Here is a 12,429-nt window from a genome sequence, read left to right on the forward strand (position 1 = left end):
CACGTGTTGCCTTCACACGCATGGTGGGAGCTAATGTAACGTAGCATCCATGTTCCAGGCTGTGGTAAGGGGCGGTGGGTCAGGTACTGCTGAGTCAGCAGCTCGAAGGAAGGTTTTCCTGGTTCAGAACCTGCCACATTCCATGGTTTATGAGGTGAGGTGGCCACGAGCTGCAAGGGAAATGGGTACACACGTGCTCAGGAGGAAGGGGCGGATGGACTTTGGAGTCCGCTGGTAGTCTGCCATTGTGGTATTAAACTTTATAGCAGTGCTTGTTTCCAGAGACCTTGGGGTCAGAAATCCGATTCACTAAAAAACATGTGGCCTTCATTCTCATGAGACCAGTATCTTGTTTGCAAAACATCAGTAGGGTAGGCCAAACCCTTTGATAATGGAACTGACTGGCTTTCCCAGGATGGCGTTCCATGTTTCTTCTCTAGGGACACATACTATCTTATCTTTTTAATATAGGGTCTTGTTTGTTTTAAGTGGAATAGCTATAGCAAGATGTCTCGTTGGTTGTGTCACTTAACAGGATGTTTGGCCACAGAGTGTACTGTTCGTGATAATTAGTCTCTGAACTAAACTTAGATTTCTCCCAGTCACCTTTGTCTCCTACCATGGTAGTCACTTTTCTGGTTCTACCATCCACAACACTTCTTTCTGAATTTTCTTCAACCACATTTTGTGTCTAAAAAGACATAAAATTCCCTTGGCTTGGGGCACCTGGGTAGCTCAGTAGTTACCTTGTGATTTTGGCTGAGGTTGTGATCTCAGGGTTGTGAGATCGAGCCCTGTGTCAGGCTCCCCATTTGAGAGGAGTCTGCTTCAGAGTTTCTCTCTCTCCCTCTGCCCTTCCCCCTTTTCTTTCTCTCCCTGCCCCAAAATAAATAAATCTTAAAAAACAAACAAAAAACCCCTTGATTTGTTAAGTTACAAAAGACTCTTGTCACCAAGAGGCTAAGTTTACAGGGACAAGTAGGAAGGAGCCCATGTAGACTATTGTAAGCTTCTGTGGGGCTGGGTGGGAGCCTGATCCCTGACTTCTGTCTTCTAAAGCAGGCTCTTTGAGATTAGCTCACAGAAATCTAGAGGGTGACATTCTTCCAGGGGCTCGTCAAGGATGTAAGTCAGTAAAATTCCCAAGGGAAAAAGGGGACAGTGAGCATCTGGAACCTCACTGAGAATGGAGACCACTGCTTAGGACCCAGCTCTGGAGATGGTAGCCATGTTTTGGTGAGAGGGTGAGGGGGATGCCACCAGAACCAGCGAAGTTACAGAATTGGTTTGTGGGTGGGAGGCGATCCAAGTGGATATAGGATTACGGCAGAAAGTGAAGGGCAGATACTCAGTGGAATGGAGTAAGCTCCGTTTGGCATCTGGGCTTCCTCTGGCTGGGGCGCTGGCCTCTCTGGCGCTGCTCTCTCCATAGGTAACCAGTGCCCCTCATTCCTTAGAAGCAGGAGACGCTGTTCTTTGCATTTTGGCATTTTCACTGTTGAAACTGCTGATGATCCTACAGACAGAACAGCTCAGCTCAGTGTTGCTTAGATTTTTGTGACAAAGGCAAGTATCTGTGAGGGGTTGGGAAAGCAAAGAATCTATTAAGTCAGCGTTTATTCCCCAAAGCCAATGGTTAATTTTTTCCTCAAGCTGGTATGTGGCTTCCTTCTTTTTTAGTTTGGCTACTTAGTATGGCTTTTTGCTTAATATGGAGAGCAGAGCCTTAGGACCCCTGGGATCCTAAACCACGTAGAAAACTGCGGGCTCGCATTGTCAGTACCGGGAGACCAGAAAAACCACCAACCAACCAACCAACCAACCAAGCTGCGAGCGGGAACTGGCTACAACTGTGTGTTTTAGGCTGACTTGATTTATGGAGCATTGGACGTTAGTTACATCAGTAATCAGGACAGTCACACAGAATATTCCATAGGTGATTCTTAGGACTTAGGCCTTAAGGAACAGTCCTGATAAAGGAGTCTGGATTCTATTTTTTATTTTTTTAAAGATTGATTGATTTATTCATGAGAGACACACACAGAGGGAGAAGCAGGCTCCATGCGGGGAGCCCGATGCAGGACTCGGTCCCCGGACTCCAGGATCAGGCCCTGGGCCAAAGGCAGACGCTCAAACACTGAACCACCCAGGCGTCCCATTTCTTTCTTGCTGAGCAACTCATCCTGTAGCCAGGGCTGAGATGACCTGCTTTTGAAGGAAATTCCCAAATCCCCTGCAGGACTTTTCACAGGGAGTAGGAGGCACACGTGTCTGCCAGGTGCCGCCTGCGGGCACGTCACGGCCAGGTCTTGGCATCTCTCAGTCTCGCTTCCCTCTGAGCACTCCGCATTGACCTCTGTGTTGCAGGTTCTCGCCAGAAAACACGGAACTTCTTACGACTTTGGGACTACTGTACTTACAGGTAAGGAGGGAACCTTGACTCATTCATGCCCCAATGTTAGAAATGGTTTTGGGTTTGTGTGGATTGTGGCTTCCCTGCGATTTGATTGGACTGTAACACAACACATCTTACTCGAGCCTGTGAAGCGCAGGAACCTTCCTCTCCGCATCTGATATTCTCTGTCAGGACTGAATTCCCTGCATTAAATCAGAAGCAAACCAGTCAGTTTGAGGCTACTGCAGCTCTGATTCTTACCCACTTAAGGAAAAAGCATATAGGGATCCCTGGGTGGCGCAGCGGTTTGGCGCCTGCCTTTGGCCCAGGGCGCGGTCCTGGAGACCCGGGATCGAATCCCACATCGGGCTCCCGGTGCATGGAGCCTGCTTCTCCCTCTGCCTGTGTCTCTGCCCCTCTCTCTCTCACTGTGTGCCTATCATAAATAAATAAATAAATAAAAAATTAAAAAAAAAAATTTAAAAAAAAAAAAGGAAAAAGCATATATGAGAAATAACGGGGGTGGGGAGGGACCTTATGTCGTGGTGGGAGAAGCCTTGAGCCCCAGTGGGGCTTTGGGGCAGAGGCGGTTTCTGTTGCTCCTTCTTCCCAGCCAGGTCTCTGTCTGTCTGGAACAAGGAGTCTCCCTCCCCTCCACGTTTTCCTGCATGTGAATGGCATTCTTTTAGTGCCTGCAGTTCAGTTGTACCAGCCTGCGCCCGCCATATCCCTGTGCCCTCCCCACCCTGCCCCTACCGGCTCCTCGGGGTCCCTCCTAGCTGACCCTGCAGCTCTGCCTCCAGGGCGGCCTTTCTGTCTGTTTTGTTTTTCTGGGCCTTCCTGGGCTTTGGCTTGGATGTTGGCCCCAGGGAAATGAGGCTAAGCAGCCCATTTTCTGCCAAGGAGGCATTAGTGTGGAACAGCAGAGCGTGCCAGAGGTGGTTTCTGGCAAACAGATACTTTGACCTTCAGGGGAAATCAACAAACATGGGGATTTTTAGTTTTCTTTTTTTTATCTGGTATCTGTAGCTTTTTTTATCATGACAACTGGAAAGCCCAGGCATTTCAGTTCAGGGTGTGGTTGGCCAGACTCCTTAACTGCTCTCTCTCCACTGATCTAATTCTCTGGTTTGCTTTTTCTCCAAGCTCGGCATTTACCAGAAGGCATTTGAACACCTTGGAAATGCGCTGACTTACGACCCTACCAACTACAAGGTATCATGGGCTGTCAAACCCCAGGGCCTTCAAATAGGTGTTCCTGCTGTTGCCAGAGGTGATCTGGCCCTAGAAAGCATTTTGGATACCCGAGAAATCACCTTTCTCTTAGGAAAAGTATAAATAGACACGGCCCTTAGTGTTAGCGCTCTGCTTATTTTCTACAAGCACATGTTTGCTGTCACAGGCCTGTCACGCAGTGAAGTTGTCGCACTGGTGAAGGTCCGTGTGTTACTCAGGAAGTGAACAAAGCTTCCACAGCTACTGTCCGAGGAGAATCTGGTGAACGACTTCTGGGTTCTTAATGAATCTGCAGGGATAACTCTTGTCCAGATAGGACTTTGGGGCGGGGATTGTGTAGCAGATGAATGTCGTGGAGGGAGATGCAGCCAAACAAGCTTTGACAAAGGGTGCAGACCTGGTCCTGTCTCTTCTGCCGCGGAAGACGTAGGCTGACGCCGCCGGCTCCCCAACGTGGACGCCTTTCCTCAGAGAAATGAGAGGGCTGGACCATGGAGGCCTCAAGATGCCCTCCCCCCCCCCCCCCGCCAGGTGGTGCCAGAAAAAGCTGGACCTTAAGTGGCCAAAGACAGCAGTTTATGAGTTGTGTGGAGCACTTGGGGTACCATGTAGGGGCCGCGGGGAACAGATGAGAGGCCGCTGTTGACTGAAAGGGCTTTGACTTTCTGAAATATTGACTTCCTTGACTAGAAGTAGGAAACAGATGAGCTAGGTAAAGTCACTGACCTTTTATCTTTTCTTTTTCTGCATTGTGCAGCGAAAATGTGTGGGGACATTCCTCCTGAGAACTCGAATATGTTCTCTGTGGCCTGGAAGAAGTGTTTATTTCCTGTCCGTGTGATGGGCCTGCTGAGTGTCTACACCCAGAATGACTGCTTCACTGCTGCAGTTTTCTGGGAATGGCTTAGTTACCAGCTTTGCGTGTCCTGTGTTTTCAGGCCATCTTGGCAGCAGGCAGCATGATGCAGACCCATGGGGACTTTGATGTCGCCCTCACCAAATACAGAGTCGTAGCTTGTGCCGTTCCAGAAAGTCCTCCACTGTGGAATAACATTGGAATGTGTTTCTTCGGCAAGAAGAAATACGTGGCAGTGAGTGGCTTCCCGTCTTTCTCATTTGTGTTCGTCCACGCGGTCCCTGGGACTGCCCGGCTTGTTCCAGCCACTCGAGTGCCCCCTCTCTCCTGCAGGCTATCAGCTGCCTGAAACGAGCCAACTACTTGGCTCCCTTCGATTGGAAGATTCTGTATAATTTGGGCCTTGTCCACCTGACCATGCAGCAGTATGCGTCGGCCTTCCATTTTGTCAGTGCAGCCATCAACCTCCAGCCAAAGATGGGGGAGCTCTTCATGCTCTTGGCTGGTAAGAGACATCTGTGGGCAGAGCCCCTCTGTGGTCTTGTTGATGGAAAATGGTCTAGAACCATACGAGGCTGGTGATAAATGTCCCGTAGAAGCTGTTGCCTTGCAGATCCCAGATGAATGTCCTAGAGCTTGGAAAAGAAGAATATCTAGTTGCTTCTAGTTTGGGGGCATTTCACTCAGAGACCAGCAGGTTAAATCAAGATCATCCCTAGTTCATCTTTTACCAGTTGTTTTCCCTTGGCTTAACAATTCATTTATGTAGAGGAGGGGTGGGGGGGCCCAACTAAGTTCCACATATGCTTGAGTGTGAAGAGCCTGGGCTTTAGGAGGGTCCTGCTTCCACTACGTACTGGGGGAAGGACCTCAGTGGGGTCTCTCAGTGGGGAGGGAGGATTACGTGATTAAATAACCAATGAAGATTATTGGTTTTGTTGTCATTACATAACTGGTCTATTATTATTAATGTGTTACTATAACATTAAAGTACCAATTAATATTTTTTCTGGGGGATATTTCTCCATATACTAGACTTAATAAATGTAAGCCTGAAAGCAGTTTCCACATTCTCATTGACAGTGTGGTCTTCAGGTGGGTTTTTTTAGATCATTATTGTGGGGTTCTTGTTTATAAGAGGAAGGCTGCAGAAGCACTTTGAATGGTGCTTAACTGGGGGTTGCCTGAATGCAGAGCCAGCTCCATTCTGATGGGGATGCAGGGCTAACAGCCCTACTGGGAGGCAGGAGCAGCATTTCTGACTTAACGAAGTAGATTTGGCCTTCGCTACATGTTGAAGGCTTAGCTGGAATTCACTGGCACAGCGTGGCTGAAGAGCTAGGAGCAAAGGCCAGCAGCCAGGGAGCTGCACGGTGGCCGTGCAGTGAGTGGGGTGGGGGGTGGGGGTGGAGCACAGGTCGGGGAGGAATCAGGAAAGAGGGCCTGGGGTCAGCCACATCACGGAGGGCACGAGTGGAAGGGCTCTGGCCTTTATCCTAAGTCTTTTATCCTAGAGGCTGAGGTTTTCCAACTGTATTCCTGGATCTCCCCTTTTGCGTCTGATAGAAGTGAGCACGTGGCTGGCGGGGGGAGGTGGAGTGGACCCGGCTTCCGGAATGGCTCTGTTTTGCTTTGTTTTATAGAAGAGGCTTCCAGAAAACACTGATTAAAAAAGAGAGCACGTTCTGTTGCTAACAGCAGTTTAAAGATCATGGTTATGGGTAATGGAGAAGCAGGGAGGACTCTTGACTCAGGTGGTGACATGGTCAGATGGGTTTGTAAGTCAGGACAAGGCCCAGCGGCTTTGTGGCAGGTGGGGACAAAATGACACGCCTGAAACAACTTGCACCTGAACAAGAGCAGTGTCACAGGGCTCGGCCACAGCTGACCGCAGGGAGGGATCTGGGGAGGGACCGTCGGAGCAGATGACACGGGGCACCGGCTGTGGCTCCAGGAGCCGAGAGGGCAGAGGAGGACTGCAGTTTGGGGGCTGGGCGGCCGGTGGTCTTGAAACATTCCTTTTGCCTTCTACGCTGGGCTCTCCAGCCGCGGTGCCCTCTTTCTTTGTTGCAGTGGCTCTGACCAACCTGGAAGACCCGGAGAACGCCAGGAGAGCCTACGCGGAAGCGGCCCGTCTGGACAGGTAAGCCGCGGGCGGGCCACCAGGGGGCGCCGCAGCCCCGGTGTGACCCGGGCTCTTGCTGAGAGGCTTCCAGCCCGAGGTTAGGGGTCCAGAGGCCAGAGGAGGAGCCCGGGCTAGGGGAGCAGCAGGTGGGACTCTGAGCTTAACCTTCCGACAAACTGAACTCCCCGGGGACTTCCTCCCCTGGTATCTGCCCAGCGGCGGGGGGCCACCCTGGTGGCCTGCTGGGGGCCAAGGTGACAGGCTTGCTCCCCTGCCCCCGGCTTTGCTGCCTGGCATGTACCTCCTGGACCCTCCTCCAGAGGTGCGTGCAGCAGGTGTTCTCAGCTCGCCGTCCTCGCGAGGAAGGAGTTTGCTCGGCCCGGGTTTGTGTTTCGGGCGTGGAAGGCCCCGAGCGAGCCCCGCCTGCGCAGCCTAAGCCCCACAGGCTCCTTCTGCCGCAGGTGTAACCCTTTGGTGAACCTGAACTATGCGGTGCTCCTGTACAACCAGGGCGAGAGGAAGGGCGCCCTGGCCCAGTTCCAGGAGATGGAGAAGAAAATCCGTCTGCTCAAGGACAGCCCCTCTCTGGAATTTGACGCAGAGGTGTGTCTTTTTATTAGTGCCCAGGAGGCTGTGCGGGGATGAATCAAGCCCAGATAATCCAAATCCAAAGTATTCTGAAGGTTCATGCCCATTCTGGCTTTGGTGTTCCTGGCGGCATGAAGTCTTCAGTAACAGCCTAAGGAAAACTCCCAGAAGAAAACAGTAAGAGGAAATTCAGGCTGAGTTAGCTTATTGATGTAGCACAGCGGAGTTGAGGCCTGGGTCCCTTTGCAGCTTCCTCCCTGTCTCGCACCCTGTGATGCGCCAGACTGGAGTCGTGGGGTTTGAGGTCCTGTATGCGTCCCCTCGCGGCCCCTAAGGGGAGTGCGTATTCTCTGCTGCTGGAGGAGGAGCTCCTTGCAGTAGATGCTTCCTCTCTCAGATATCAGCAGACAGGATTTCAGACTCCCAGGTGAAGGCCTAGGAAGAAGGAGGTAGGCTGGTCTCTGCCGGTGGGATATGTGACTCCATTTTCTCTTCCCATGTGGGCCCAAGATGGTAGAGATGGCCCAGAAGCTGGGAGCTGCCCTGCAGGTCGGGGAGGCGCTGGTCTGGACGAAACCAGTTAAAGACACCAAGTCAAAGCACCGGAGCGCTTCAGCCTGCAAAGCTGCCAGTTTGCAGCAGCCCCTGGGCTCTAACCAGGCTCTGGGACAGGCCATGTCGTCGGCAGCTGCGTACAGGAAACTCCCATCAGGTAGGCGGCTACACGCAGCCCTGAGTCCTCGTGGGTTTGGGCCACGTGTGCCAGCAGAGGGATTGTGGCTCTTGGCGAGGCCTACACTTCTCAGACTCAGAACGCCTGTAAGCAGGGCTTCCTGGAAGGGGAAACTGCCATATGCCGGCCAGATTGGCACTTGCTTTCTTAGCCACGCTGTGCACTAGGGAGCGGCTACTGGCAGGCTTCTCGAGCGGTTGAAACACTGGGGCTTGACGATACATTCAAGTTCAGCAATACCAGTACCTTCCGTAAGAGAAGGCAGGCGACGTTGAAGCGAGACCTCGTAAGGCAGCCTCGGGCAGGTAATTCGATTTCTTTTCAGTGAGTCCTTGAAGGCAAACAACTGTTGCTTTAATTCTTAGCTCTGGTCTACTTCACAGCCGTGCAGACACAGCACCGTCCCACTGGTCCTGGAAGACACGGGGTTTCTTTTTGAGACTTGACAATAAAAAGAATGATTTCTTCTAGAATTGTGGGCCTGAGCACTCAAGCTGTTTGCTTTGTTACTAGGTGCCGGAGCAACAGCCCAGCCCACCAAGCCGCCGTCTCTGCCCCTGGAGCCAGAGCCCGCCGCAGGAGCACAGCCAACTGAAGCACCAGCCCAGATCAGAGAAACACAGGAGTAGGATGGCCCCGGGGCAGGGCTCCTCTGGTGGGGACGTGGCAGGTTAGCGAAGGGCGCAGGACACAGGCGCGCGGAGGCCAGGTGCCCCCGGCACCAGGGAACCCAGATGTGTTCCAGTGACCACGAGGAGGCTGAGGCCTGTGTGGCCTCCCGGGAGCCCCGTGGCCGGCAGACAGGTCCTATACGAATTCCGCGCGGGCTTGTGGGTCTGTGTGTGGCTCCACAAGCCAGCCGGGCACGTGACGCTGTTGGCTTTTGAGATGACTTTTACCTCCTGGATGACTGATCCTTTCCTCCGTGGAAGGAACGTCAGACCTCTGCTCAGTAGCCTGTTCTGATGAAGCCTCGGCTTGGGGGGGTGATCCTCGGGCTGGGGGGGCATGTCAGCCCCGAAGGCAAATACAAATCCTAGATTAATAACGGTCTAACGGTCCCAGCTCTTAACGGTCTAAATGTGAGGGGGGGAATGATGAAAAAACCTCTAAACATTGAGGCCCAGCCCGTTGGATATTCCAGCTGCACTCGTCCAAGGGAACCCAGAACAATCCCTGTAGCTTGTTCTTGAGACAGCAGTGTGGGGCCAGATCATGTAAGACGAGAGTGAAGGGCTGGTCTGGTATCAGCACCAAGGATCAAAAGGGAAAAAGGAGCTTCTTAACTAATTTTTGTTAAAAACAATCAATGATGTCACTGGCCGGATGCTGTCAATACGTTCTCTGTATGTCCTTTTTAGAATAAAGATTATGTATTATCGTCCCTTTGGGGAAAGTTGTTACTGAGGTGTGAAAATAAGAGATCACAATAAAACCTTTTTAAAGGAACCTATGATCGCAGTCTTCCCTGATCTACTTCCAAAACTAGTCTGAAACCAGAGAAGGCGCCGCAAGGCTACGTTCCTCTCCGTGCCAGCGTGGCTTCTGCTGCAGCCCTGAGGGCCGGTGGGCCAGCAATCTGCTCGGGGGCCGGTCCCCGCTTGGCACCTACAGTGCCCCATACTCACCATAATTTGAAGGTGAGGACAGACCTACCACCAGAGCAAACTGTGGAGTGTTTTTTGTCATGACTCGGTGTGTTTCGACCTCGAGGCAGCAGCTAAGTGAAAGGAAACTGCGCTTCTAGCTCCGAAACAGCAAGGCACCAGCAGCAGTTCCCTCCCTGGGCGGCAGGTGTGCACAAGTGGGATTTGTGCCGAGCAGCTGAGCAAGCTCACCTTCACCTCGGTGTGGACTCATGTGCCCGTGCCCGGAAGGTCTTGGTGAGAAATAGGGTATGAACTGGGAAGCGACGAAGCAGGTGCGAACGGGGAATGGGGTGGGCGGCTGCCCCTGGGGGCATGGTTTCCCCAGAAACCAGGGAAGAGCAGCTCTGGGGGCTCGCAGTGGAGGGCCGGGAGTCCAGGTTAGCGGCGTGTGCCTCAGACACTTGAATAGCTAGGTCTCGGGTGTGAAATCGGGCTGGAGGATAAAGATGCCGGAGTAACTTGGGTGGCTCGTGGGAACCACAGATTGGAAAGGAGCCCAGAGGAGAGCTAGGAACAGGGAGACCGGAGACCAGTAGTTAAAGGGAGAAGCCGAAGAGCCCACAAAGGAGACAGAAGCAAGTGACTGTGACAGGAGACCAACGCAGGCGAGTGGTGTTGGGGGCCACGAAAGGGAGCGGTCTCCCTGAGCCCTTCCAGCAGAGCGACACCGTTAGCCCCTCTCCGTACGGAGGAAGCTGAGGTTGGGGGAGGTAAAATGAGTTTTCCAAGGAAAGTGGCAGGATCAGGATTTGAACCCAGGTCTGGATGCAAAGCTCCTCCTCTTACCATGCATTCATGACATCATCCATTTTTCTTGATTTTTTTTGGCTATCTCTAGGCTATGTGGTTCATTTGCATTTTTTCAAACTGTCACAGATCTCAACATTTCCAATGCATTTACTGAAAAAAATCCGTGTAGAAGTGGGCCTGTGCAGTTGAAGGCCACATTACTTAGAGCTTGGCCCTCCTAGGTTGCACCTGCCGGTCTTCTGGGCATGTGGTTTGCGGCTTCGCATTCACTCTGATGAGAGAGGAGCAATTCTCATTTCTAGTATGGAAGTTCATGTCATCACAGGTTTTCACAGAATTAGGAAACGAGGCAGAGTACACCATCACAGATACAGGTGTGGTTTTCGATGGCTGGAACTGAGGCAGGAAAGTGCAAGTATAAACTAGCGTATGGGACCAGTGCCCTTTTACTGGGTAATAGTAGTACAGGGGATTATAATAACTTTGTGGGGCTTTTTGGAGAAGGGTGGGAGAGAGGGGCAGAAGGAGCAGAAGAGAGCAGCTTAGGCCGGTTCCACACTCCGCATGGAGCCCAACAGGGGGTCAGTGTCCTGATGCTGAGACCATGACCTGAGCCGAAATCAACAAGAGTTGGACACTTAACTCACTGAGCCACTCAGGTGCCCCACGATCATTTTGTTTCTAAGGAAGAATACCCATCGTCTGAGAAAGGCAGGGCGGCTCACTGGACCACCCTCCAGAGACAACACATGGAACCAGGAAGCTAAATATAAAGCACTCGGTAGGCCTAATTTTTAAAAAATGCTGTGACTGTTCCAAGCAAAGGATTGTGAGACTTAACATGTATCACTGTGACTAACAGAAGGGGGTACATGAAACTCTACGATTGGAAGGTTAAATTTTTTTAAAGTTTTTTTTTTTTTAAGGTTTATTTGAGAGAGAGAGCTGGGGGAGGAGCAGAGGGACAGAATGTTCAAGCAGACTCCCCAGAGGGCAGAGCCCCGCAAAGGGCTCAGTCCCACAACCCAGGAGATCATGACCTGAGCTGAAACCAAGAGTCAGACACAGCTGAGCCACCCAGGCGCCCCTAGGATTTTATTTTTTTAAGTAATCTCTATACCTAATATGGGGCTCGAATTCATGACTCTGAGATCAAGAGTTGTACACTCTTCCGACTGAGCCAGCCAAGCACCCCAGGAAATTAAAATTCTAAGAAATATCCCACTACTATCCTCCTCGCCTAAAGGGCAGGAAAGGAAGAACCAAGGAACAACAAAGATGGGACAAAGACAAAATAAATAGCAAAATGTTAAATGTAAATACAATCATGTCCATATAATTGTACTAAAGCATAATTAGATTTTAAAAACTGGACTGAACATTCCAATTAAAAAGTAGAGAAAGGATAAATCCACTATTGAAAGCAAAAGGATGGAAAAAGCTCTATCATTCAAGCTACAGGCCTGAGTGTGGAGGGCTAGGTTAAGGTCAGATAAAGTAGACCTCAAAACCAGGAGCATGACCAGAAATCAGGACATTTAGTAATAATAAATTCAATTTAGGAGAAGAAACATAACAGATATGCATGCCCCTCAGAGCATAACTTCAAAACACGTGAAGTAAAAATCAATAGAATTAAATCTACAATTTTGGTTGGATGTTAGCACCCCCCCCTTTCAGCAGTTGCTAGAACTAGATGGTAAACGTAAAAGGACATTCAAAGCCCCTCGACTTCCTGACATTCACAGAACGCTGCGGCCAGTAAGCGCGCAGACTGGATCCTTCACCAGTGCTCCTCTGCAGCAGGACACACACGCACCGGGCCGTACGGCAGGACCCGGAGTGAAAAGACTCATATTCAGTGTGTTTTCTGACCACAGTAAAATTCTATTAGAAATTAACAAGAGGGACGCCCAGGTGGCTCCACGGTTGAGCGTCTGCCTTGGGCTCGGGGCGTGACCCTGGAGTCCCGGGATCAAGTCCCACAGCGGGCTGAGCCGAGCCTGCTTCTCCCTCTGCCTGTGTCTCTGCCTCTCTCTGGGTCTCTCATGAATAAATAAAATCTTTAAAAACAAAACAAAACAAAATAAAAAACCC

The 12,429-nt window shown here is 51.1% G+C and overlaps 1 protein-coding gene across 1 annotated transcript in view; it reads left to right on the top strand.

Annotated features, from left to right (window-relative positions):
* BBS4 (Bardet-Biedl syndrome 4) overlaps window positions 1-9,386 on the top strand; it is a 57,503-nt gene extending 48,117 nt beyond the window's left edge. Inside the window, exons 9-16 of the mRNA XM_038580912.1 lie at window positions 2,368-2,422; window positions 3,542-3,610; window positions 4,570-4,722; window positions 4,821-4,992; window positions 6,561-6,630; window positions 7,074-7,215; window positions 7,711-7,912; window positions 8,447-9,386. Of these exons, the coding sequence (XP_038436840.1) occupies window positions 2,368-2,422; window positions 3,542-3,610; window positions 4,570-4,722; window positions 4,821-4,992; window positions 6,561-6,630; window positions 7,074-7,215; window positions 7,711-7,912; window positions 8,447-8,562 (979 nt within the window). The 3' untranslated portion in view covers window positions 8,563-9,386. The remainder of the gene's footprint in view (window positions 1-2,367; window positions 2,423-3,541; window positions 3,611-4,569; window positions 4,723-4,820; window positions 4,993-6,560; window positions 6,631-7,073; window positions 7,216-7,710; window positions 7,913-8,446) is intronic.
* Window positions 9,387-12,429: the final 3,043 nt, after the last annotated feature.

This window comes from Canis lupus, chromosome 30 (genome assembly GCF_011100685.1).
Source record: "Canis lupus familiaris isolate Mischka breed German Shepherd chromosome 30, alternate assembly UU_Cfam_GSD_1.0, whole genome shotgun sequence".
Classification (NCBI taxonomy): domain Eukaryota; kingdom Metazoa; phylum Chordata; class Mammalia; order Carnivora; family Canidae; genus Canis; species Canis lupus.